General features: G+C 48.5%; 1 protein-coding gene across 5 annotated transcripts in view; it reads left to right on the forward strand.

The window, feature by feature from the left end:
• The first annotated feature begins 2,286 nt into the window (after window positions 1-2,286).
• HELZ (helicase with zinc finger) overlaps window positions 2,287-23,067 on the forward strand; it is a 166,245-nt gene continuing 145,464 nt past the window's right edge. For 3 of the 5 annotated variants that reach the window (XM_060202607.1, XM_060202609.1, XM_060202612.1), the window contains exons 1-3: window positions 2,291-2,335; window positions 4,901-4,955; window positions 9,833-9,889. Coding sequence is in view for 1 of the 5 variants with exons in the window: in XM_060202610.1 (XP_060058593.1) it covers window positions 9,851-9,889 (39 nt within the window). In the remaining 4 variants the exon portion in view is untranslated. Of the gene's footprint in view, window positions 2,336-4,900; window positions 4,956-9,832; window positions 9,890-23,067 lie in introns of all 5 variants that reach the window. The other 2 variants (XM_060202610.1, XM_060202608.1) reach the window with 2 other exon arrangements.

Genomic DNA, 23,067 nt, shown 5'->3' on the forward strand with positions numbered 1-23,067 from the left:
GGGGAAGGTTCAATGCCAGCTCCCAGGAGCCAACCAGAATGAGAATTTCAGACTCATTCAAAAGCATTTTGTACCGAGTAAAGTTCTGCAAGCCTTAGTGTCCGGGATACCTCTTTGTAACAATTGGCTTTGGAGGGGGGGTGAGAAAAGAGAAGAGAAAAAGAGAAAAGAAAGAAGGGAAGAGGAAGAAGGAAAAAGAGGGAGAGGAAGAAGGAAGAAGAGAAGGAAGAAGAGAAGGAAGAAGAGAAGGAAGAAGAGAAGGAAGGAGAAGAGGAAGGATAAGGATGAGGAGGAGGAAGAAGAGAAACAAGGAGAAGAAGAGGAACAAGGAGAAAGGAGAGAGGAGAAGAGAAGGAACCGGAAGGAGGGAGGAGGAGAGACAGAAAAGCCAGCGAGCAGGTCCCCAGCCTGCAGGCACCGGCGCGGGAGTGAACGCAGGTCCCGGGAGGCCAGCGCCCCGGGGCGGGGCGGGCGGGAGGCCGGGTCCTGGGTGCTCCTGGGGGTCGCCGCGCCCCCTCCTGCCGGCGACCTCGGACCCCGGCAGGCGCCCCCCGCAGCCCGAGCACCCCGGCCCCGAGCCGCCTGCAGCCCAGTGACCCGCGCCCGCCCGGGGCGCCCCCCAGCCCGCCCAAGGGGGGGACTCAGTGGAGCCCCCCAGTCACTCCCCTCGGGGTCGCGGGTCACAACCTTAGCCGGGGAGGTGGGACGACTGGAAAGAGGGCAAAAGAAAGTTGCACTAGCTACCCCGCCTCCACCCGCACCCTCCACCCGCACCCTCCACCCGCACCCCGCGCCCTGAGCCCCAACGTCCTGGGAGCCGGCGGGTTCGGGAACACGGTGTCCGCTCGCACCCGGAGCCGCCCGGGCGCAGAGCGCACAGCCAGGCGGGCACCTTTCCTCCGCCGGGACGGGGTGGAGGGGGCCGAGCGGGGACCCCGGGTAGACGGGGCGCAGGGGGTCGCGAGCACCCAGCCGCGGGTCGCTGTCTGCAAAGGCGGCGGCCGGAGGCGGGTGCGGGAGTGCGCGCAACACCGCGCCACTTTTCCTTTTACTTAAATATTATTATTATTATTACTATGATTATTGTCTCCAGGGTCATTGCCGGGGCTCGGTGCATGCACCACGAATCCACTGCTCCTAGAGGCTATTTTTTATTTCCTTTTGTTGCCCTTGTTGTTTATCATTGTTGTGGTTATTATTATTGTTGCCACTGCTGTCGTTGTTGGATAGGACAGAGAGAAATGGAGAGAGGAGGGGACGACAGAGAGGGGGAGAGAAAGACAGACACCTGTAGACCTGCTTCGCAGCCTGTGAAGCGACTCCCCTGCAGGTAGGGAGCCGGGGGCTCGAACCGGGCTCCTTACGCTTTGCGCCACGTGCGCTTAAACCACTGTATTATTATTATTATTATTTTTTAAAGTACTTTATATTTGAGAGAGATGCAGAGAGAGAAAGACACAGAGAAACACCAGAGCAGTGCTCGGCTCTGGCTTATTGTGGTGCGGGGGATTGAACCTGGGACTTCCGAGCCTCAGGCGCGACTCTTTGTATAACCACTATGTCATCTACCCCGTCCAATCTTATTTTCAAGCAGGTTGACTTGAATGCAAAGTGCCCGCAGGAGAAGGAGCGGCTGGGGCCCTCCCGCCCGCCACCCGGAGTCAACTTCGGGTCGGGGGAGGGGCGGGGGGCGGGCGGGGTCGGGGGGGGGGGGGAGGGCCGGGGAGAGGGAGGGGGTCGGGGCAGGGAAGGGTCCAGGGGGGCCGGAGGAGGGGGGCGGGGGCGGGCCGGGGGAGGGGAAGGGGGAGGGCCGGGGAGGGGGAGGGGCCTGGGGGGAGAGGGAGGGACCGGAGGAGGGCCGGGGGAGGGGGAAGGGGGAGGGGAAGGGCGGGGGAGGGCGGGGAGAGGGAGGGGCCGGAGGAGAGGGAGGGGGAGATCGGGGGAGATCGGGGGAGGGGCCGGGGGCGGGGGAGGGCCGGGGAGGGGGAGGGGGATAGGGGGAGGGGAAGGGAGGGGGGTAGGGGGGGAGAGGAAGGGCGGGGGGAGGGCGGGGGAGAGGGAGGGGCCGGAGGAGAGGGAGGGGAGGTCCGGGGGGGGAGGAGGGGGAGGGGGCGGGGGCGGGGGAGGGCCGGGGGCGGGGGCGGGCCGGGGAGGGGGAGGGCGGGGCAGGGGGCCGGTGCAGGGGGGGCTGGAGGAGGGGGCGTGGCCGGGGGCGTGGCCGGGGGCGGGGCCTGGCGGCGGGAGGGCAGAGCCCCTTTAAAGGCGCTTTCTTACCCACAATGCTTTGTGGGGACGTTGACAAGTGGATCCAAGATGGCGCAGAAAGTAATGACAGGTAAGTCCGGACTTCCCGGTTCTGCGCGGCCGGGACGGGTCGCCGCGGCCTCAGCGCCCGGGGCGGCGACGGGAGGCCCTCGGGATGCTCCGGGGCGCCGGGGTGCGGGCGGCGGCGGCGCGGGGTCGGGCGGGGGCCGGGTCGGCCGCGGCGGGGCCTGGGCAGCGGGGCTCCAGGCGAGGCCCGGCCGTGGGCTGTTTACAGCTTCCTCCCCGCGGGGCCCCTTCCCCGCTCGGGGGCCGCCTCGGACCCGGGGCCGGGGGCCTGCGGGGAGTCCCGCCCGCGCCCGCGCCCCACGCGGCCTCCCGGGAGAGGCGCCGCGCCCCCCGCACGTCCGCCGAGCAAGAGGGTCGGACTGGGGGTCGGGGCTGGGGGTCGGGGGCTGGGGGTCGGGGACTTTGGGTCGGGGACTTTGGGTCGGGGGCTGGGGGTCGGGGGCTGGGGGTCGGGGACTTTGGGTCGGGGATTGGGGGTCGGGACTGGGGGTCGGGGGCTGGGGGTCGGGGACTTTGGGTCGGGGGCTGGGGGTCGGGGACTAGGGGTCGGGGACTAGGGGTCGGGGATTGGGGGTCGGGGACTGGGGGTCGGGGATTGGGGGTCGGGGACTGGGGGTCGGGACTTTGGGTCGGGGCTGGGGGTCGGGGCTGGGGGTCGGGGGCTGGGGGTCGGGGACTGGGGGTCGGGGGCTGGGGGTCGGGGACTGGGGGTCGGGGCTGGGGGTTGGGGCTGGGGGTCGGGGCTGGCGGTCGGGGGCTGGGGGTCGGGGCTGGGGGTCGGGGCTGGCGGTCGGGGGCTGGGGGTCGGGGCTGGCGGTCGGGGGCTGGGGGTCGGGGGCTGGGGGTCGGGACTTTGGGTCGGGGATTGGGGGTCGGGGGCTGGGGGTCGGGGACTGGGGGTCGGGGCTGGGGGTCGGGGCTGGGGGTCGGGGGGTCGGGACGGGGGGTCGGGACTGGGGGTCGGGACTGGGGGTCGGGGCGGGGGGTCGGGACTGGGGGTCGGGGCGGGGGGTCGGGGCTGGGGGTCGGGACTGGGGGTCGGGACTGGGGGTCGGGGACTGGGGGTCTGGGCTGGGGGTTGTTGACTCGGGGCTGGGGGTCGGGACTTTGGGTCGGGGATTGGGGGTCGGGGGCTGGGGGTCGGGGACTGGGGGTCGGGGCTGGGGGTCGGGGCTGGGGGTCGGGGGGTCGGGACGGGGGGTCGGGACTGGGGGTCGGGACTGGGGGTCGGGGCGGGGGGTCGGGACTGGGGGTCGGGGCGGGGGGTCGGGGCTGGGGGTCGGGACTGGGGGTCGGGACTGGGGGTCGGGGACTGGGGGTCTGGGCTGGGGGTTGTTGACTCGGGGCTGGGGGTCGGGACTTTGGGTCGGGGACTGGGGATCGGGACTGGGGGTCGGGACTGGGGGTCCGGACTGGGGGTCGCGCATGGGGGTTGCGTATGGGGGTCTGGACTGTGGGTCCGGACTGGGGGTCGGACTGGGGTGGGGGCTGGTGGTCGGGGACTGGGGGGCGCGCATGGGGGGATCGGGGCTGGGGGTCCCGTATAGGGGTCGTGGCTGGGGACGGTTCCGGGGTCGCGCATGGGGGCGGGGCTGGGGGGGTCGCGCTTGGGGCGGCTCCAGGGTGGCGCCTGGAGGTCGCGCCGGGGGTTCGGGGCTGGGGGCGGTTCGGGGTCTTCCGGGGTCGCGCCTGGGGGCGGGGGCGGAGTGGGGCTGGAGGTCGGCGCCCCTCCTCCCTGCCGAGCTGGCGGGAGCTCCCCCCTCCGCCCCCTCCTCGGAAATTCTTCCGGGCCCCTAGCGCGTCAGCAGAACAAAACGCCACCCTTCCCCGGAGGTCCGCCACTTTCTTTTTCCTCCTGTTTCTGGGGCTGAGGGCAAGAACTTGGGGAACTTGATTCTTCTTACTCTCACCCCCCACTCCCACTTTTTCTCCTTCCTCCCTTCCTCTCTTCCTTCCTCCCTTCCTTCCTTCTTCCCTCCCTCCATTCCTTCTTCCCTCCCTCCTTCCTTTTCATCTTCTGCACCCTCTCTTGCTGATGGTCTTAAAGACGGAACCAGAAGCCAGTCTTTTACGTTTATTATTATTTGGTTGAGATTCTCAGACTTTGAAACTCACAACTCAGGTACTTTTTTTTTTTTTTACAGCGAACCATTGATGCGATAACCGTAGTGAATTCCTGGAACAGAGTGGGGGGTGGGCGGATGGGGAGGTGGGAGTTGCCCTGGTTGATTTGGTCTTCATTTTGCCCTTTCTTTAAGTTCATGAGATTTTGGGGTCCCCTTCCCCGTCGCCCCCTCCCCCTTTCTTTCCCCTTTTTGAAAGGCCAGTGGTGCTGAAAGAGATTGACTATCAAGTTTTTGATTTAAAGAACATTTTACAGTCAATTTTATTATCACACAGAAAGGAAATGTTTTTAGTTTAAAGGAAAACAGTCTCTTTTGCAAAGTCTCAACGCTACCATTTTGGTAACTTTTTTCCCCATTGAGATTTCATGCCTTTTCACTTAAGGTTGATACAATGTTTGCTACTGACTTTACTGATTATATTTTCCTTTGTTTGTTTGCCTCAGGAATGGATGAAGTAATAGAGCATTAATGAACTACAGTACTGGTGAGATGCGTAAGGTGAGACCACAGTTAAAAACCTTTTATCCTTTATTTTAATATTTATTTGTTTCCTTTTTGTTGCCCTTTTTTTTATTGTTGTAGTTATTAATTGTTGTCGTTGTTGGATAGGACAGAGAGAAATGGAGAGAGGAGGGGAAGACAGAGGGGGAGAGAAAGACAGACACCTGCAGACCTGCTTCACCGCCTGTAAAGCGACTCCCCCGCAGGTGGGGAGCCGGGGGCTCCAACCGGGATCCTTATGCCGGTCCTTGTGCTTCGTGCCACGTGCGCTTAACCCGCTGCGCTACCACCCGACTCCCTTACCCTTTATTTTAATCGCTTTTCTTTTTAATCATCATCATGATTATCATCAGAGCACTACTCAGCGTTGGTGGTTTAAGGTGGTGCTGGAGATTAAACCTGGGACCCCAGCCTTGGAAATTTTTTTGCATAACCGTTATGCTACCCCCTCCCCCCCCCCCCCCAGCCCTTGAATCATCTTAAGAGGGTTAGAATGAAAACAAGTAGTAGTTTGATGGGTTCACCTTCATTTAACAGTATCTCAGTGGAATGGTTAAGTAGGCAGAACTAAAGTGGAATGTAGAAACGTGTTAAATATACCAAACTTACACCAAACTTTGCGGAGACCCCAGCCCATCCTGCTGCAGTAGGTGGAGCTTATCCCGAGTCACGTGCTATTTGCCACGTGCTATATCTGTACCGAGGGTAATTGTAGTCTGTCTATTTCAATTTCCTTGTATAACTTTAACTGGATGTGTTAATTTTCTCTGTATTTTTGTGTTCATCACTTACTGTATATTGTTATACTGTGTGTGTTTGTGTATTTTGTGTGTTCAGATGTTAAGACTTTTGCCCTTACACCTTTTCCACCAGAAAGAATTATTTTAGCCAAGTCACTCACCTGCATTTACTTTCTGAAAAAAATGTACCCGTGTGCTTGCAGTTATTTTCAAATAGAAAGCGATAATGTTGTCTTGTACAACAGTGTTTCAGTTAACAAATGAACTTCAAAAAGAACCCTAGAAAACTTTGATAGTTTTGAGTTCCATTATTCTGGGTAAGACTCTCATTATTTTGTGGTTACATGATGTGAATTCAGTGTTGTACTAATTAATGTATTCTGCTAGTTCTTAGAACTTACAGAACAATATTGAAAAGTGTTGCATTCTCTACTGGGGACGAGATATTTGCTAACTTACATTTTTACAAATAGCTTTCTCAACTTTAAAAATATTTTACTAAAGATTGTTTAGAAATTTTAAATTATGTTTGATTGGTTAATGCAGGTGTTTTTCTTGAACACACTGGATAGTGTTTGGATTTTGAAACCTCGCAAACTGTTCATCTTGATCATAACATCTATTTAAGAATGAATTGTGTTTTTTTTAAATTTATTTTTCTAGATTGAGGCATACAGTTGACATTTTGCTTTAAAAAAAACTTGGGAGAGGAAGGTGGACATAAACCAAGACCTTTTTCTAAGTGTACACATCACATTTGCTTGTGTTGGAAACTCAGCATTGCTTGTGTGTATTACATACAGTTTATTTTTGGCAAAATGTGTGAGTTTTAAAATTTATTTTTGGCTTACAGATGGAAGCAGATTCATGCCTTTGACCTCCTAGCATGAGCCCATTATCACTTTTTTAAGTTCAGAGGTTACATTGTGGAAAAGAGCCATTGATCTGCTTTTTGCCTATGGTGATAAACCCATTTGTAGTCTGAAATGGTCTATTTGGGAATAGGCAAACTTTTAGAACTCATGTTGTTTGGCCTAAATTGTGTCAAGACATTTTTCATAGTTTTCACACATGTAGGCCATGTGAAGTTTTCACTTCAAAGTGAAGTTAGTGGTTGGCCACCAGACACATTGTTACACAAAGTATTCTGACAGGAAGTGCCATAGTATTGAAGGTGGTGGCTGAGTAGCAGTCTCTGTCTTTGAGCTGAATAAAGATAGAGCTTTCTTAGCCTGTCTCTTTGGCTGGAAAGCTAAGACACTATTTTTAGGTAAGGCTGTAGTTTTTAGGAGTCATTAAGTACTTCAACCAGCTAGTAAACTTGATTTTTGCAATGGTTAGCAAGAATTTTCATTGTCTAATATGTACTGTAAATACTCAGCTGACAGTCTTTGAAAGTCAGTCTACGTTTATGAACTGTTCATTGTTTTACTGGAGAGGGGAGTGATGCCAAAAACTAGGAAAGATCATTCCCACTTACACAGGGTCTTATATAATGAAAAGATATGTGGCATGTTCATGTATGGCCAAGAACATTACAGGAGGACTACAAGTAAGTAGGCCAGCACTCTCATATGTGCATTTTTGTTCTCTGTTTAAAAAAAGGATAGGTTTGGTATTAATATTAAATGCTAGTCAGTCTATAACTGGTTTCTCAGACTAAATTTGAGGTTTGAATGCAGACCCAGCAAAGAAATAAGACCTCTGCCTGTTCCACATGCACTGACTCTGGACCAAGTTTTTAAAAAAAATATATTTACTTATTTTATTTTCCCTTTTGTTGCCCTTATTGTTTTTGGACCAGGTTTATAAGGATGTTACTGCTGTTTGTTTTCATAGACTTTGACGAGTGTACATGTGAATAAAATTTGATTTGTAATACTTTGAAATGTGTTCTAGGAGAGAAAAACGATCGATGTGGAGAGTATGATTATACCAGTTTCAGGTGCATTAAGCTGATAGGTGTTGTCAAAATGATTTCTTTATAAGAAATTTTTTATTTGTTTATTTCTTGGGTAGAGACAGAAACTGAGAAGGTAAGGGAGATAGAGATGGAGAGAAAAAGAGAGACATCTCAGCACTGCTGACCTCTTATGAAGCTTGCTCCTTTTAGGTGGGGACTGGGGGCTTGAGCGCCTGTGCTTGTGCCCTGTAATGCACGTGCTCTATTAGGTGCATCGCCACCGGCCCCAGGATTATCTCTACTCAGTGTGACTAGACTTAGCATAAAACATAGTGGCTTCATTTCAAGGATGGCTGGTATTCTTTCAGTAATTCCAAATTCAACGGAGTTAATATTACTTTTTTTAAAAAAAGATTTATGTTTATTTTCCCTTTTGTTGCCATTGTGAATTTTATTATTGTTGTAGTTATTGTTGTTACTCATGTCCTCGTTGTTGGATAGGACAGAGAGAAATGGAGAGAGGAGGGGAAGACAGAGAGGGGGAGAGAAAGACAGACACCTGCAGACCTGCTTCACCGCCTGTGAAGCGACTCCCGAGCGGGATCCTTACGCCGGTCCTTGCGCTTTGCGCCACCTGCGCTTAATGCGCTGTGCTACTGCCCGACTCCCAATGTTATTTTTTAATGTAATAGTAATACATGTGTATGCTTAATTAAACAGTTATCAGTGTCTAAAATAGGTTATTCAACATACTGTGAAAGAGCCACACTAACTGGTTTCCTGGTGTAAACTATGCTGGGTCATTAAGAGCAGAAAGTTGTTTGGTAAAGTCAGAGCTGCTTGGCTGTTCGTCCTGCTTTTGATTCCAAGCAGACAGATTCTTCACGAGGCTCTTCAAAGAATAGTGCACACTGTTTGACTACACCATTCTGAAGTGTGAATCTCTCTCTGTTCCTCTTTCATTTATTTATGGAGAGAGCCAGAGTAGAGCACTGAGAGAACTAGACACTCAGTGGCACATCCGGTACTGAGGATTGAAGCCGGGACCTCACGCTCGAGAGTCCAGTGCTTCCTCTGCTGCGCCACCTCCCGCGCCATTGCCTGTTGTGCTGTCGGTGCCGTAGTTTAGGCGATCTCGGAGCATCTGAATATGCCTTTTTGCTTTACTCTGTGGACATTTTCCTTGTGGTGGGAATATTTCTGTAAAGGGAACTACCTGGCAGTAGAAAATGTTGATAACAAATAAGGTTTAAAATTATTTGTTTAATGCGAAACTGATGTATGTTATGCTTTACAAACTTGAGCGATATTTAAGTAGATAGAGTAAGACAGATTTTTAAACAATTGCTGTTCTTCCTCCATCTTTGGTCGTGCTCTCCTGAAGTAATCCATAGAAAACCTTCGGTGTCTTGCTGCGTGGCTTCTGGAAATCCCTTTCTCCCTCGCTGAGTTATTCCCACAGCAGTGGGAGCAGGGAGAGGCACAGGCGTGGTCAGCGAACAAGAGTTTAGGTGTTATGCAAGAGCTTTCATTTCCTGTGACATTAAGTAATATTGATAATCTCAAACTACCATCAGTCTAAGATAACTGCAGTTAAATTGTTAGTAAGACCTTGTGACAGTTAATTCCTGCCAGTGGTAAAGTTCTGATTTGTGGATGGTTTCAGGAAGTATTTGCTGGTTGAGTTCACGGTACCTTAAGGCTGCAGGTAGTGGTGATCATCACCATCTGCTGAACCTTTACGCTGAGCTGCCTTGCAGACTGACAGCAGGCTTTCTGTGAGTCACCGTCTCTCCTTCGCATCTCCCAATTCCAACATAGCGTTGCTTCCATTTTGCAGAGGGGGAGATTTAGACTTACTGTGGACCAGCAGAGCATGACGGGACTGCGAGTGGTGCTGGCTTTCTGTCTGCGGTGGCACATCCTCTTGCATTGTGATGTTCTGTGCTGTGCCTCTCTGGTCTGTCTGCTTTTCTAGATGAGGAAACAGGCCTGGAGAAGTCAAGTGACTTACCGATGCCACATAACTAAATAGTAGCAACATCAAACCACATTCTGGTCTTTGAGTTCTTGTTTTAGGATTCTTGGTCCTGGATAGCTACATTTTACTGAAAGGCTGCTGAGCAAACTTGAACGTGCCCTGAATACTGGATACAGATCCTGCAGAACTCCTAACATCAGCGGTGGTGCTTTGTACCAAGTATTTAAAAATCTCCTTTTCTCTCTTCCAGAAATTTTAAAGAGCTCTGATGGGCTATTTGGGTGATACCCAGTGCAGTGAACTGCAGGTAAGTAAGGTTTACTGGGATGTTTTCAACAAAGACGTGCTTGGTAATCTTTGGGAATAGGAAGGAAGGAAGGAGAGACACGGTTGGGGGTACGTGGGCACAGTGATGTAGGGCAGTAGTGACTCAGTTGGCAGCCTGCAGGTGTAGTGCAGGCACTGACTGAACTGGCGACTTCTGGGGCAGATGGAGGATGAATGTGCTCTGAAGAGACTGCTTTGTCCGTCTGTTGGAAGAGAAGTGAGGGAGGTTAAGCTTCCCTGGCTGCACAGGGGTGCAGCCTGTTTGCATGTGGCTGGAACTCTGAGCTTCTTTAGACTTGGTGTCTGCCTTCTCTAGCGGTAACCCCCTCTGCTCTGATGAATTTGGCTAAGTGTTGAGTTATTTGTTTTTCCTGTTCTCCAATCTATATCTTGTTCTGAGTGACACAGAAATCTACATCTTTGAGGGCCTAGGTAATAGGAACAATAGAAACCAGAGGGTTAAGCTTTGTGGGACCAGGGGTATAGCTCAGGAGTAGAGGACAGGCCTCGCGTTTGAGCTCTTTACATCCTGGCATTAAAAAGACAAGCTTAAAAGTTTTAATGGTGTACTTTTTAAAGGTATTTATTCTATTGATTATGTGTAAGAGAGCTTCCCGTGAGACGGGGAGAGAAAGAAGTCAGAGCACACTGGCACACGAGGTGCACTGACAGTTGGAAACACGCAGGCCCAGTGCTCCCAGTCGAGCTGTTTCTCCAGATGTCTCAGTGCTTTATTATTCCCACTGTCCAGTGGTCTTACTAGGCTCCCCCCCCACCCCTGCCCCCTCCCCCCACACGCCAGAGCTCTGCTTAGTGCTGGTTTTGGTGGTGCTGGGAATTGAACCTGGGACCTCAGAGCCTCAGGCATAAGAGTCATTTGCAGGGTTCCAGGCTGTGTGTGTTGCAGTGAGCAAGACCCAGGTTCAAGTCCCTGGTCTCCAACTGCGGGGGTGGGGGTGGGGGCGAGCTCCATGATCAATCTCTTCCCTCCCTCTTCCTGCCCCACTTCCCTCCCAGTTTCTGACTCTAGCCTAAACAAAAAAAAATATCAGAAAGGAGTATTAAAAAAGTCACTTGCATAACTGTGAACGCTGTCTTCTTAGCCTTGCATTAGTCCTTTACACCATTTGTTGCTGAAATACTTTGCAAAATAAAGACAGTTTTATCCCGAGCAACTGCTATTTCACAGCAATTAAATTTTGTTCCATCACAGTATTGACTTTTTGATTCTCTTTATTTTTTAATTCTTATTGCCAGGGTTATGGCTGGTACTCTGAGCTGCTCCCAGTGGCCATTTCCCTGTCTTTTTCTTCTCTCACTTCTATTACGTAGGAGAGAGAGAAACTGAGAGGGGAGGGACTGGTGCTTGAGACCCATTGGTTTAAAGAATTTTTTTTTTATTGATGACATTAAAAATATTAAAAGAATATTGTTTATGGGCGGGGGAGGGTTGAGCAGTGGTCCGCCGGGTTGAGCACCGTGGTCGAGGACCTGGGTTCTAGCCCTGTGTTCCCCACCTGCAGGGGACACTTTATTATAGTGAAGCAAGTCTGCAGGTATCTCTCTCTCTCCTTCTCTCCCTCTCCTCCTCTCTCAGTCTCTCTGTCCTATGCAATAAAGAATAGGAAGAAAGTAAAAGTTATGCATGCATATGTGGGAAATGAAGGGAAGAGACAGACCAGAGCACTGCTCAGCTCCGGCTTAGCCATGCTGTCAGCTAGTCCTGGGTCTAATCCCTCCACAGCGATGAGGAGGAGAGAGACAGCATTGTCACATGGTGGAGTGGTGCTCAGGTTTCTCATTCTGAATGGAAAGAAAAAATCATATCACTTGACAGTAAGTTAACCGTCTAGTGAAGAGGCTAGGGGTGCCACAAATGGAAAGAATAGAATTTGATGGGTGCTCTCTAAGGGGTATGGATTCAGTTGAGGGAGTGATACTGCCCCCTTGGGGATACCACAGGACACTTCAGCCAAGGAGGTGCTAACTTGAATTGCACCGTTATGAAGATGCTAAGCCTTGAAAAGGAGGAGTCGTGGCCTGGAGGGGGCAGGGGCTTGAGCTCAGGATCTGTAAGCATGAGTTTGATCTCTGACACATTGCATATGCCAAAATGATAGTTGGGTTCTTTTTCATGATAAAAAAGAAAGAGGAAGAGAGAAAGAAGGAAAGAAAGGAAGGAAGGGAAAGGAAGGAAGAAAGAAAAAGAAACAAAGCATTGTTTTTAGGGGGGTGAAGGGGGAGTAGCTTGAGCAGGACTGAGGGCTGGGGTGGTTTTGGAGCAAGAAACTGAATTATCAGATCACCTGAACTCACTACATGGCAGCGCCAGGGCACTGGGGCAGCTTTGGTGCTGTGGAATCTCTCCTCGTTGTCTCTTTTTATAAGAACTGTCCCAGTAGTGATGAAATTGTACATGTGCTCACTTGTTAAAATATAAAACAAAATTTCTTGGTTCTTGGGATATGTAAAGGAGCATGCTGTAAGGTTGGTAAGAGGTCAAAATTGGTTTTTGGAGGATTTTAAAGTTATACTGGGGAGGAATCTGATGGGTTAGTAGTGAATGGGACTGTGTGATTTCAGCTGGGGTCATGGTGTACGTCCAAAGGAGGGGTAATGACTGTCTGATCTGAACTGGTGGCCTCTAGAATTGGAATGGAGGTAGGTGATGGATTCAGGAGATACTTTGGGAGCTGACCAGAGAGATGTAATTCGCTACTTCTCTGTCTCAAGTCAGGGATGCTGTTGAAATTAAAAAAAAAAAAATTATCAGAGCACTGCTCAGCTGTGGCTTCTGGTGGTACTAGGGGATTGAACCTGGTACATTTGGGGAGTCAGACATGAAAGTTTTTTTTTTTTTAATAGAGAGAGACACACAGACAGACATAAAAGAGCACTGCTGAGCACTAGTTTATGGTGGGTCAGGGATTGAACCTGGGACCCTCAGGCATGAGAGTCCATAACCTGTGTGCTTTCTCCCCTGCCCCAGAAGATTTTTATTTTATTATTTTATTTTTTTAAATCTTTATTTATTTATTGGATAGACAGCCAGAAATTGAGAGGGAAGGGGGTGATAGAGAGGGAGAGAGACAGACATCTACAACCCTGCTTCACCACCCATGAAGCTTTCCCCCTGCAGGTGGGGCCCGGGGACTTGAACCTGGGTCCTTGCACACTGTAACATGTGCGCTCAACCAGGTGCACCACCACCCGGCCCCTGTTTTATTTTTTTAAAGGATTTATTTATGAATGAGAAGTGGAGAAAGATAACCAGAGCATCACTCTGGTATCTGTGGTGCCAGGGATCCAACTTGGATCCAAGACTTAATCCACTGAGCCTTCTCCCAGACTCTAGGAACAAAAGTTTTTTTTGCATAACCACTGTGCTATTTCTCCAGTCCTGCTGTTCAGGTTTCATGGTTGTGTGTCTGGCAGAATGGGGCAAAAGGAAGGAATAAGGAAGTCAGGAGGAAGGAGGGCTAGGCTCTAGGGGCTGAGGATAGAAAGTGAGTGCCTTTAACTTAAGGAACTAGAAGAAACCTGAAAGCAGACAGTTGATCTTAGAAGGAGCACACAGGAGGTCGGGGACTCGGGTTGAAGGAATCAGTGAGGCAGAGGGAAGACTGACGGACGCTCCTGATTCTGATGCCAACACACCTCCTTGCCCTGAGCGGTGTGGTGCTTCACCCGTAGCTGAGGGTACAACGTTAGAAGGTAGGACATGGCAAAGTGAGAACTTTCTTTTGTTTGTTTTTAATTAAGGAAACTTTCAGAAATGGAAGTGTCAAGAGGAGTAATCAGTTCTTTTGTGTGCGTTGTCCATGTATCAGCAGTTTTGTTAGTGGTGACTCATCTGCTTTATTCCTTTCCACCAGCCGTAAGGGACCCAGTGTTTGGTGACCTTACACTTTGTGTGTTTTCAGATAAGGAGCTTGAACTCTCTTCTAGAGGTCTCTAGTCTGTGTTTTCTGGGTGTATTCTACTGTGGAGGCAAATAGGATTAACTGCCAGAGTTCTGTGCTGCCCCAGACTTTTGTTTTTTGGGCAAATCACTTAAATCTTTTGAATCTTTTGTTTTCTGGGAGATGGAGATAATTATACCAGCTACACAGAATTACTTGAAATAAGGAATGTAAATATTTTCTTTGAACTCTGAACTTTGAGACTAGGACCTTCTGTGGAATTTAGTTGTCAGCTGTAATAAAAGAGTAGTGCTGTTCCTTTGGACTTTTGTGTTGCTAGCATGATGTTGATATTTTGCTAGGAGTTATTTGTAGATATTTGTGATGTTGTGTACTGGAGTGTCTCAGTAGTAAGCAAAACAGACCAAGTGCCAACTCTTATGCTTTTTATCCAGAGGACAGTAGCTGCAGCTTCTGTAGTGATTGATGTGGGTCAGGCACTATTCTAAGTGTTCTCGGACTTTAAACTGAATCTTTTGAGACTGGTACTATGAGTATTCCCACCCTGGAGTTTTGGCAACTGAGACAGATTTTCTTCCAAACACAAATGGTCAGAATTCAGGTCCAGACAGATCTGTCTTCAATCTTCTGTTTTTTTTTTTTTTTTCGAATCAGTTCGCTGCTCAGTTCTGGTTTACGGTGGTTGAACTAAGCCTATACTTGGCCTCATGTCCTAGAACATTTTTACATTATTCATGGCATATTAGTGTTTGATACGATTAGAAGTTAGAAATGGCTCCTAAACAAATAAGCATTCTCATAAAAACAAAACAAAAATAAGAAATTGGCAGTAGTTCTATGTGAATGGAGGTATATGTTTTTTTTTCATAGAAAAATATATTTTCTTGTGGTCTAGGAGGTAGTGCAGTGGATAAAAGCATTGAACTTTCAAGCATGAGGTCCCAAGTTCAATCCCCGGCAGCACATGTACCAGAGTGATGTCTGGTTCTTTCTGTCTTATCTTTCACATAAATAAATACATTAAAAAAAAATTTTCCTAGCCATTTATAGACTTCACTGACTTTCTTGGTTCTTTTAGCTACAAATGACTATCTCAGTGAAATGTCCTTTTTCTCCTGATATCTGGACAGCTTATCTTATCTTCTGGAATGAATCCTCCTCTTGGCTATTCTCTCTTCTCTCCCCCCCCCCCCCTTTCTTTTTTATCTTAGGGCAAGTCCTTTCTGATCTCTCCTACTTTCAGTCCTGTCTTATCTCAGTCAGGCTACTCCTTAGCCGTCTCCTCCACTGTTCATGTTCTGAAGGTGTTTCTTCTTTTTCCTCTGCCAGTTGCTCTGTTAACCTTTTCCAAGTTTATTTAGTGAGATGAATCTTGGGGCTGAGTTGACCCTGACTCTGTTCTGCCAGTTCTCTTCCCTCCTCAGGGCAGGGCCTGTTGAGGAAAGGGTAGTGAGGACTTCTTATGTTTGCATCTAGATCAGGACTTGGTCTTTACTGCTTACAAGGAGGCTATTATGGCTTGCATACTTGCTTGTTACTTTAAAAAATTAAAAAAAAAATTTATTCCCTTTTGTTGCCCTTGTTGCTTTATTGTTGTAGTTATTATTGTTGTTGTTGATGTCATCCTTGTTGGATAGGACAGAGAGAAACAGAGAGATAAGGGGGAGGTAGGGAGGGGGAGAGAAAGATAGACACCTGCAGACCTGTTTCACTGCCTGTGAGGCAACTCCGCTGCAGGTGGGGAGCTGGGGCTCGAACCAGGATTCTTACAGTGCATCCTTGTGCTTTGTGCCACGTGCGCTTAACCCGCTGCACTACGTAATAAAACGTATACAACATAGAATGTGCCATCTCAGCCATTAAGCATGTAGTTCAGAGGCGTTCATGTTGTGGAACTGTCACTACTGTCATCCCCCTCTAGTGCTTTTGCATCTTTCCAAACTGTGACTCTACCTCTTTTTTTTTTTAATTTATTTTTATTTTTTTAAATATTTATTTACCCTTTTGTTGCCCTTGTTTTTCAGTGTTGTAGTTATTGTTGTTGGATAGGACAGAGAGAAATGGAGAGAGGAGGGGAAGACAGAGAGGGGGAGAGAAAGATAGACACCTGCAGACCTGCTTCACCGCCTGGGAAGTGACTCCCCTGCAGGTGGGGAGCCGGGGGAGGAAAGGGCTTCATGGTAGAGGGAAGGACACTGTCCCCGAGTCAGACATGAGTGTCTCAGTGACCGCGGTCAAGGGCACGTTGGGCTGCAGCCACTCTGGACCTGATAATAACGACTGTGGCTGTTTCTCCTCCTCCTCCTCCTCCTCCCCCTCTGCCTCCTTCTTCTTTTTCCTCTTGGACATTCTTTTACAGACAGTTAGGAAGCATCAGCCTGCCACTAGGATGATGATTCCTAACTCTTCGCCCCGAGGAAGCACTGTCTGCTCTCACTAGTTCACTGTCTTCACAGGGAAAAGGGGGCATTCTTCTGAGAGGTTCCCACTCCACTGGGCTAGGGGATCATCTTTCAGTGTCCTTTCAGGCTTTTTTCTTTCTTCTGTCACAATATGTTTACTTTTTTTAGTTTAGTCATATTTTCAGGGTAAAAAATGAATGTCCACAGGGAAAGTATCAATAATATAAGAGGGAGATTGGGGTGAGGGTGCATAACATAATGGTTATGCAAAGAGAGTCTCATGCCTGAGGCTCCAAAGTCCCAGGTTCAATCCCCGACCCACCATAATAAGTCAGCTGAGCAGTTCTCTGGTAGGGGGGGGAAAAAAGGGCAGATTGAAGGCAAATTTCTATTTAAAAATGAAACTCTACTTCCCCCCCCTAGCAGTTGTTCTTCTATTTAAATAGTTGCTTCAGTAGTTATTTAAAATAAATTTATGCATCTTATTTATTTGCCTTTTAAGCTTTGCTGTGGTTTCATCATTTGTATGATTCAATACAGATGGGGCCTAATCAAGAATTTATTATGGATGTTAGTAATTTCTCAGGTTATATAACGTAAATGTTTAACACAGTTCACCAGTCTGTTAAAACCTAAATACAGTCTTGATTAATTCCACTGAAGTTAATTATGAAGTGAATTTTTTTTTTTTTTTTTTTTTTGCCTCCAGGGTTATTGCTGGGGCTCGGTGCCTGCACTGTGAATCCACTGCTCCTGGAGGCCAATTTTTCTTTTTTTTTTTCTTTTCTTTTTTTTTTTTTTGGGTAGGAAAGAGAGAAATTGAGAGAAGAGGAGAAGATAGAGAGGGGGAGAGAACGATTGACACCTGCAGACCCACTTTATCGCCTGTGAGGCTTTCCCCCTGCAGGTGGGGAGCCAGGGACTCGAACCTGGATCCTTGTGGGTCTTTGCGCTTTGTACTATGTGCGCTTAACTTGGTGCATTACTGCCTGGCCTCTGTGAAGATTTTTTTTTTTTAATGAAAAGAAATGTGTAAGAGTGATGATCCAGGGGCCGGGTGGTGGCCCACCTGGTTGAGCACACATGTTACAGGGCACAAGGACCCAGGTTCGAGCCCCCTGGTCCCCACCTGCAGGGGGAAAGCTTCACAAGTGGTGAAGCATCGTTGCAGGTGCCTCTCTGTCTCTCTCCTTCTCTATCACCCCCTTGCCTCAATTTCTCAATTTTTGGCTGTCGCTATCTAATTAATAAGTAGAGATAATAAAGACATGATAATAAAGTGACGATCCCTGGTAAAGATAATAAAAAAGTGATGATCTCCGGCATCTAGTTCTTCATCCTCTTCTCATGTGAGTAAATCTTAACCAAAATGAAAAGATGGCAACCACTGATTTGGTCAGCACATGTCTACTTTTATCCTGCAGAACTATGTGGGGATTGAGTTTTCTAGGCGGCTCTAGAGCAGAAATAGCAAGAATATTTTCCATTCACACCTGATGCTTTTGGAAGTGCCCTCGTTTGAGTTTTCACCCTATGGGAGGGAACAGCACTACACCCTGACTGCGAATTCTGAATCAATTCTGAATCAGCTAAAAAAGTGAGGTGTGGCAAATTATCTGAGTTTGCATCCTGCTTCTGATATTTACTGTTACTATAAATTCCTTCCTTCCCCGTGCTGGAGTTACCATCACTGAAGGGAACTGTAATCGGATGTAATTGTAAATGAAAATGTAAACAATAATAATAATTGCATTTCATTGTAAAGGGGAATTATAATCCTAAAGTCATTTTGGAGAGTAAGTTAAAGTATCTTTCCAGCAGAATCCAGCAACACTAAACATTCAGTAAATGATAATATAATTACCGAAATAAAGTTGTTAAGACAATGTTGGGGGGGCAGCGGTAGAGAGTATAAAGGCGCTACAAAGAGACTCTCATGCCTGAGGCTCCAGAGTCCCATGGTTCAGTCCCCCGCTCCACCGGAACGCAGAGTTTAGTAGTGCTCTGGTAAAAAAACAAAAGCAAAATATAACGTTTTTATTAGGTAGAGTAACTAAATATCATGCTAGCTAAGCCATTTTCCTTTTTTTAAAGCTTTTTAAAATTTAAAAAATATATTTATTTATTCCCTTTTGTTGCCCTAGTTGTTTTATTGTTGTAGTTATTATTGTTGTCGTTGTTGTTGGACAGGACAGAGAGACATGGAGAGAGGAGGGGAAGACAGAGAGGGGGAGAGAAAGACAGACACCTGCAGACCTGCTTCACCGCCTGTGAAGCGACTCCCCTGCAGGTGGGGAGCCGGGGCTCGAGCCGGGATCCTCGCGCCGGTCCTTGTGCCTCGCGCCACCTGCGCTTCTTCGCCCGCCGCCGCCGCGTGCCCCCCTCTGGCGCTAAGTCGCGGGAGCAGCGTGCGGGCCGCGTGCTACATACAGCGCTGTCCGAGAACCAGGAGCCCACGTGCTGGTAGAAATACACCTGCGTCTGCGTGACAGGCAGCAGCCTGACGGGCGAGGAGCCCCTGGCGCAGGCAGCTCTGAGCAGCACCTCCGCGCGCGCCGCCGGTCCCGGGTCCCGTGAGCACTCGCCGCCTCGCCCCGCCTGGCCTGGCCGGTTCAGCTGCTGCGCAGCCCCAGGGCTCACGCGCCTCGCTCTGAGCCAATCCCCTTCCAGGGCCGCGGGGTTCTGATTGGCTAGTCCTGGTCACGTGGCTGCCGCGGGTCGCCGGCCTGCTGTTGTGGACTCGAGCCTCGAGAAGGGGCAGAGCCCACCCTCCGAGGGGCTTGTGGGCGCCGGCTGGCCGCAGCCAGGGAGCCACTGTAGTTTGCGGGTCTGACAGGGTCACAGGTGTTGCTAGGGCTCAACCTTGCTTGCCCACTCCAGCCTTCTTGCCCGTGAAGCCGTCTGCTCCGTGTCGGTGGGACCCGCGGGGCCGGGAGCTTGCGGAAGTTGGCTGTCTTCTGTTCCTTCTGGGTGAACACGCGGCGAAACCTTAACAGGAAGAGGAAGAAGGCGGCTGGGGCCGGGCCTCCACGCAGGTGGCTGCTGTGAGCGCTTCTTCCTGCTTCCCGTGACTCGTGTCACCTTGCTCCCTTTTCTGTCCGTGCTCCCGCGGCCGGCCGGCGACCAGGCTGCCCTTGCCCCGGGGCGGCAGCCGCAGAGGCACCGGGACCCGCGCCGCGCCGCGCGTCCCCGCTGGTTGCTTTCCTGTGGCCTGAGACTTGGCCTCGCTTGGATTTCCTGGGAGAAAGCACATGAGCCTCTTTCGGAGTGGGTGTGACGAGGCCCGCTGTTTTCTGCAGAGCCAGACGGAACAGTTGAACAGCGACCTGCTGCGTTCTGAGCTTCACGCTGTAGAGCACAACACCTCTGAGGAGGTGCAGGTGGACCTAATGAGAGAGTAGTGGTCGGCATCTGATGAACAGATTCTGACATGTGTCAGACACCTTCACATGTATTTCTGCCGTAGGCTTCTGAGCCCAGTGTATCGGAGACATTAACCCTTCAGCCGTGTTTACCCGACACTTCTGAAATGAATGGTTCTCACCTCAATGCTAATTATATATGTTGTGACATTTCCCTGTTTCTCCCTGGTTCATGATGACTGATACTGACTGTAGTCTTTGTGATCTCTTTTCTTAGTCATTTTCAGGGGTTAGCTAATCTTTTTTTTTTTTTTTTTTTTTTAATTTTTATTATCTTTATTGATTGGATAGAGACAGCCAGAAATTGAGGGGAAGGGGGAGACATGGAGAGAGACACCTACAGCCCACCATTCATTCATGAAGCTTTCCCCCTGCAGGTGGGGACTGGGGACTTGAACCTGGGTCCTTGCACATTGTAACATGCACACTTAACTAGGTGTGCCACCAGCCGGCCTCGGGGTTAGCTAATCTTTGTCAAGGATTTACGAGTGCATTAATTTTTCTCCCATATTTATCCTTGCATAATCATTGTTTGTTGGGATAGATGAGTAGTTGAAGATAATTTGTCACATAGATAAGCACATCAGAGCGATATTTTGTTTTCTATAAACAGAACACGATGTGAGAATCAATAAAGTGACTTCTACTTCACATGAATTGAACATTTAGGAAAATAACACTAGTTAACACCTAATGAGTACTAGATGTTGAGCGTTCTTTTAAGCTGCTTTACAGTATTATTACACTGAGTCCTAATAACAGCCATTGCAGGTGCCATATGAGCTGAGCAAGTTGAGACACTTGAGGCAAAGTCCTTTGTTCCAGGTCAGTTAGTTGGCGGTAGCAGAACTGGAGACGTTTGCACGCACTGACTCTGAGACTATGCTCCGGATGATCACTGTGGTATATAGTTTCTTGCTAGGAAAGACTTTAGCTTGTGTCTGTTTAATTTTTGTCTTCTCACAGTATTTTCTAGCAGTGGGCTGGGGATAGGGAAGGTTTGCTAGTTCAAGACCTTTGGTATCCATGGATTTATTTACCCACGGATAAGAGCTATTGGCTCTTACCTAGCAAACACTGCCTGTCTGTCAGTTTCAGTAGTTATCAACCAAGAGTGATTTTATTCCCTGGGGGGCTTTTGCTAGTCTCTGGACGTTTCTAGTTGAGGGATGTGCCACTGGCATCTGGTGGGTACAGACTGGGGGTCCTGCTGATCATCTTACAATGGACAGGACAGCCTCTTTTTACAGAAAATTAATGATTTTTCTCAAAAAGTCAGTAGCATCAATTTTGGTCTATATAACAAATCAGTAATTGTCTTATAGTGTCATTCTCATGTCTAATGGTCGGAGCCACTGTAGAAATGGTTATTTTGATTTTTGTCTGATAATTTATTTCACCCAAATTAGTATATATTTATATCAAAAGTAGAAATGCCAACTACAACTTAAATATTTAAGATCTTTTAAACTGAATTGGAAATTGTCCCACCAAAGAAAATGAAGGAGGTTGAAATGGAGACCATTTCAATACTGATGCTGTGGGCTGGAGAGAGAGAGAGAGAGTATAATGACTGCACATAAAGACTCCTCATGTCTGAGGCTCTAAGGTCCTTAGGTTCCATCCCCAGCACCACCATAAACCAGAGCTCAGCAGTGTCTGGTCTTCCTTTCAATATCTCTTTCATTTAAAAAAAAATTACCTATGGACATCTAATCTTTAGATTTAATTGGGGATTTAATTAAATGGGGAAAGCAGAGTCTCTTCAACAAAGATGGTGTTGGACACAATGGGTTGAAACATGCAGAAGAATGAAACTGAACCACTGTATTTCACCAAACACAAAAGTAAATTCCAGGTGGATCAAGGACGTGGATGTTAGACCACAAACTATCAGATACTTAGAGGAAAATATTGGCAGAACTCTTTTCTGCATAAATGTTAAAGACATGTTCAATGAAATGAATCCATTTACAAAGAAGACTAAGACAAGCATAAACCTATGGGACTACATCAAATTAAAAAGCTTCTGCACAGCTAAAGAAACCACTACCCTAACCAAGAGACCCCTCACAGAATGGGAGGTGATCTTTAGATGCCATACATTAGACAAGAGGCTAATAACCAACATATATAAAGAGCTTGCCAGACTCAACAACAAGACAACAAATAACCCCATCCAAAAATGGGGGGAGGACATGGACAGAATATTCACCACAGAAGAGATCCAAAAGGCTGAGAAACACATGAAATAATGCTCCAAGTCTCTGATTGTCAGAGAAATGCAAGTCAAGACAACAATGAGATATCACTTCACTCCTGTGAGAATGTCAGACATCAGAAAAGGGAACAGCAAACGCTGGAGAGGGTGTGGGGTCAAAGGAACCCTCCTGCACTGCTGCTGGGAATGTCAGTTGGTCCAGCCTCTGTGGAGAGCAGTCTGGAGAACTCTCAGAAGGCTAGAAATGGACCTACCCTATGACCCTGCAATTCCTCTCCTGGGGATAGATCCTAAGGAACCCAACACATCCATCCAAAAAGATCTGTGTACACATATGTTCTTGGCAGCACAATTTGTAATAGCCAAAACCTGGAAGCAACCCAGGTGTCCAACAACAGATGACAAGTTCTGAGCAAGTTCTGATATATATATATATATATATATATATATATATATATATATATATATATACACACAGTGGAACACTACTCAGCTATGAAAAATGGTGACTTTACCGTTTTCAGCCGATCTTGGATGGACCTTGACAAATTCATGTTGAATGAAATAAGTCAGAGACAGGAGGATGAGTATGGGATGATCTCACTGTCTGGCGTAAGTTGAAAAATAAGATCAGAAGAGAAAACACAAGTCGAACCTGAACTGGAATTGGCGTATTGCACCAAAGTAAAAGACTCTGGGGTGGGTGGGTGGGGAGAATACAGGTCCAAGAAGGATGACAGAGGACTTAGTGGGGGTTGTTTTGTTATATGGGAAACTGGGGAATGTTATGCATGTACAAACTATTGTATTTACTGTTGAATGTAAAACATTAATTCCCCAATAAAGAAATTAAAAAAAAATTTAAAGCCACATATGTTACACATCATGTTCCTGGATTATCTTGTGAACAGCATAATTAGTTTTGTTTCTCTGTTGGAATTGTCATTTGCTAGATATGCACTATTCTGTAATTTTAAAAACATGGCTTGGCGTTTTTTAGAGTTAAAATGTGGTTTGAGAAATCTGAGAAAAGTAGAGATTAGTATATGTTACTCCGTATTGACCCTCCCCACGTTGGGAAGCACTAATGGAGGCTGAAAGTCCTTTTGAACTCTTCCTCACTGCACACCTGTGCTTTCCACAAGGTTTTGATTTACCAAGAGTCTCGAAGATTGAAGGGCTCTAGACCT

Source organism: Erinaceus europaeus, chromosome 12 (genome assembly GCF_950295315.1).
Source record: "Erinaceus europaeus chromosome 12, mEriEur2.1, whole genome shotgun sequence".
NCBI classification, from domain to species: Eukaryota; Metazoa; Chordata; class Mammalia; order Eulipotyphla; family Erinaceidae; genus Erinaceus; species Erinaceus europaeus.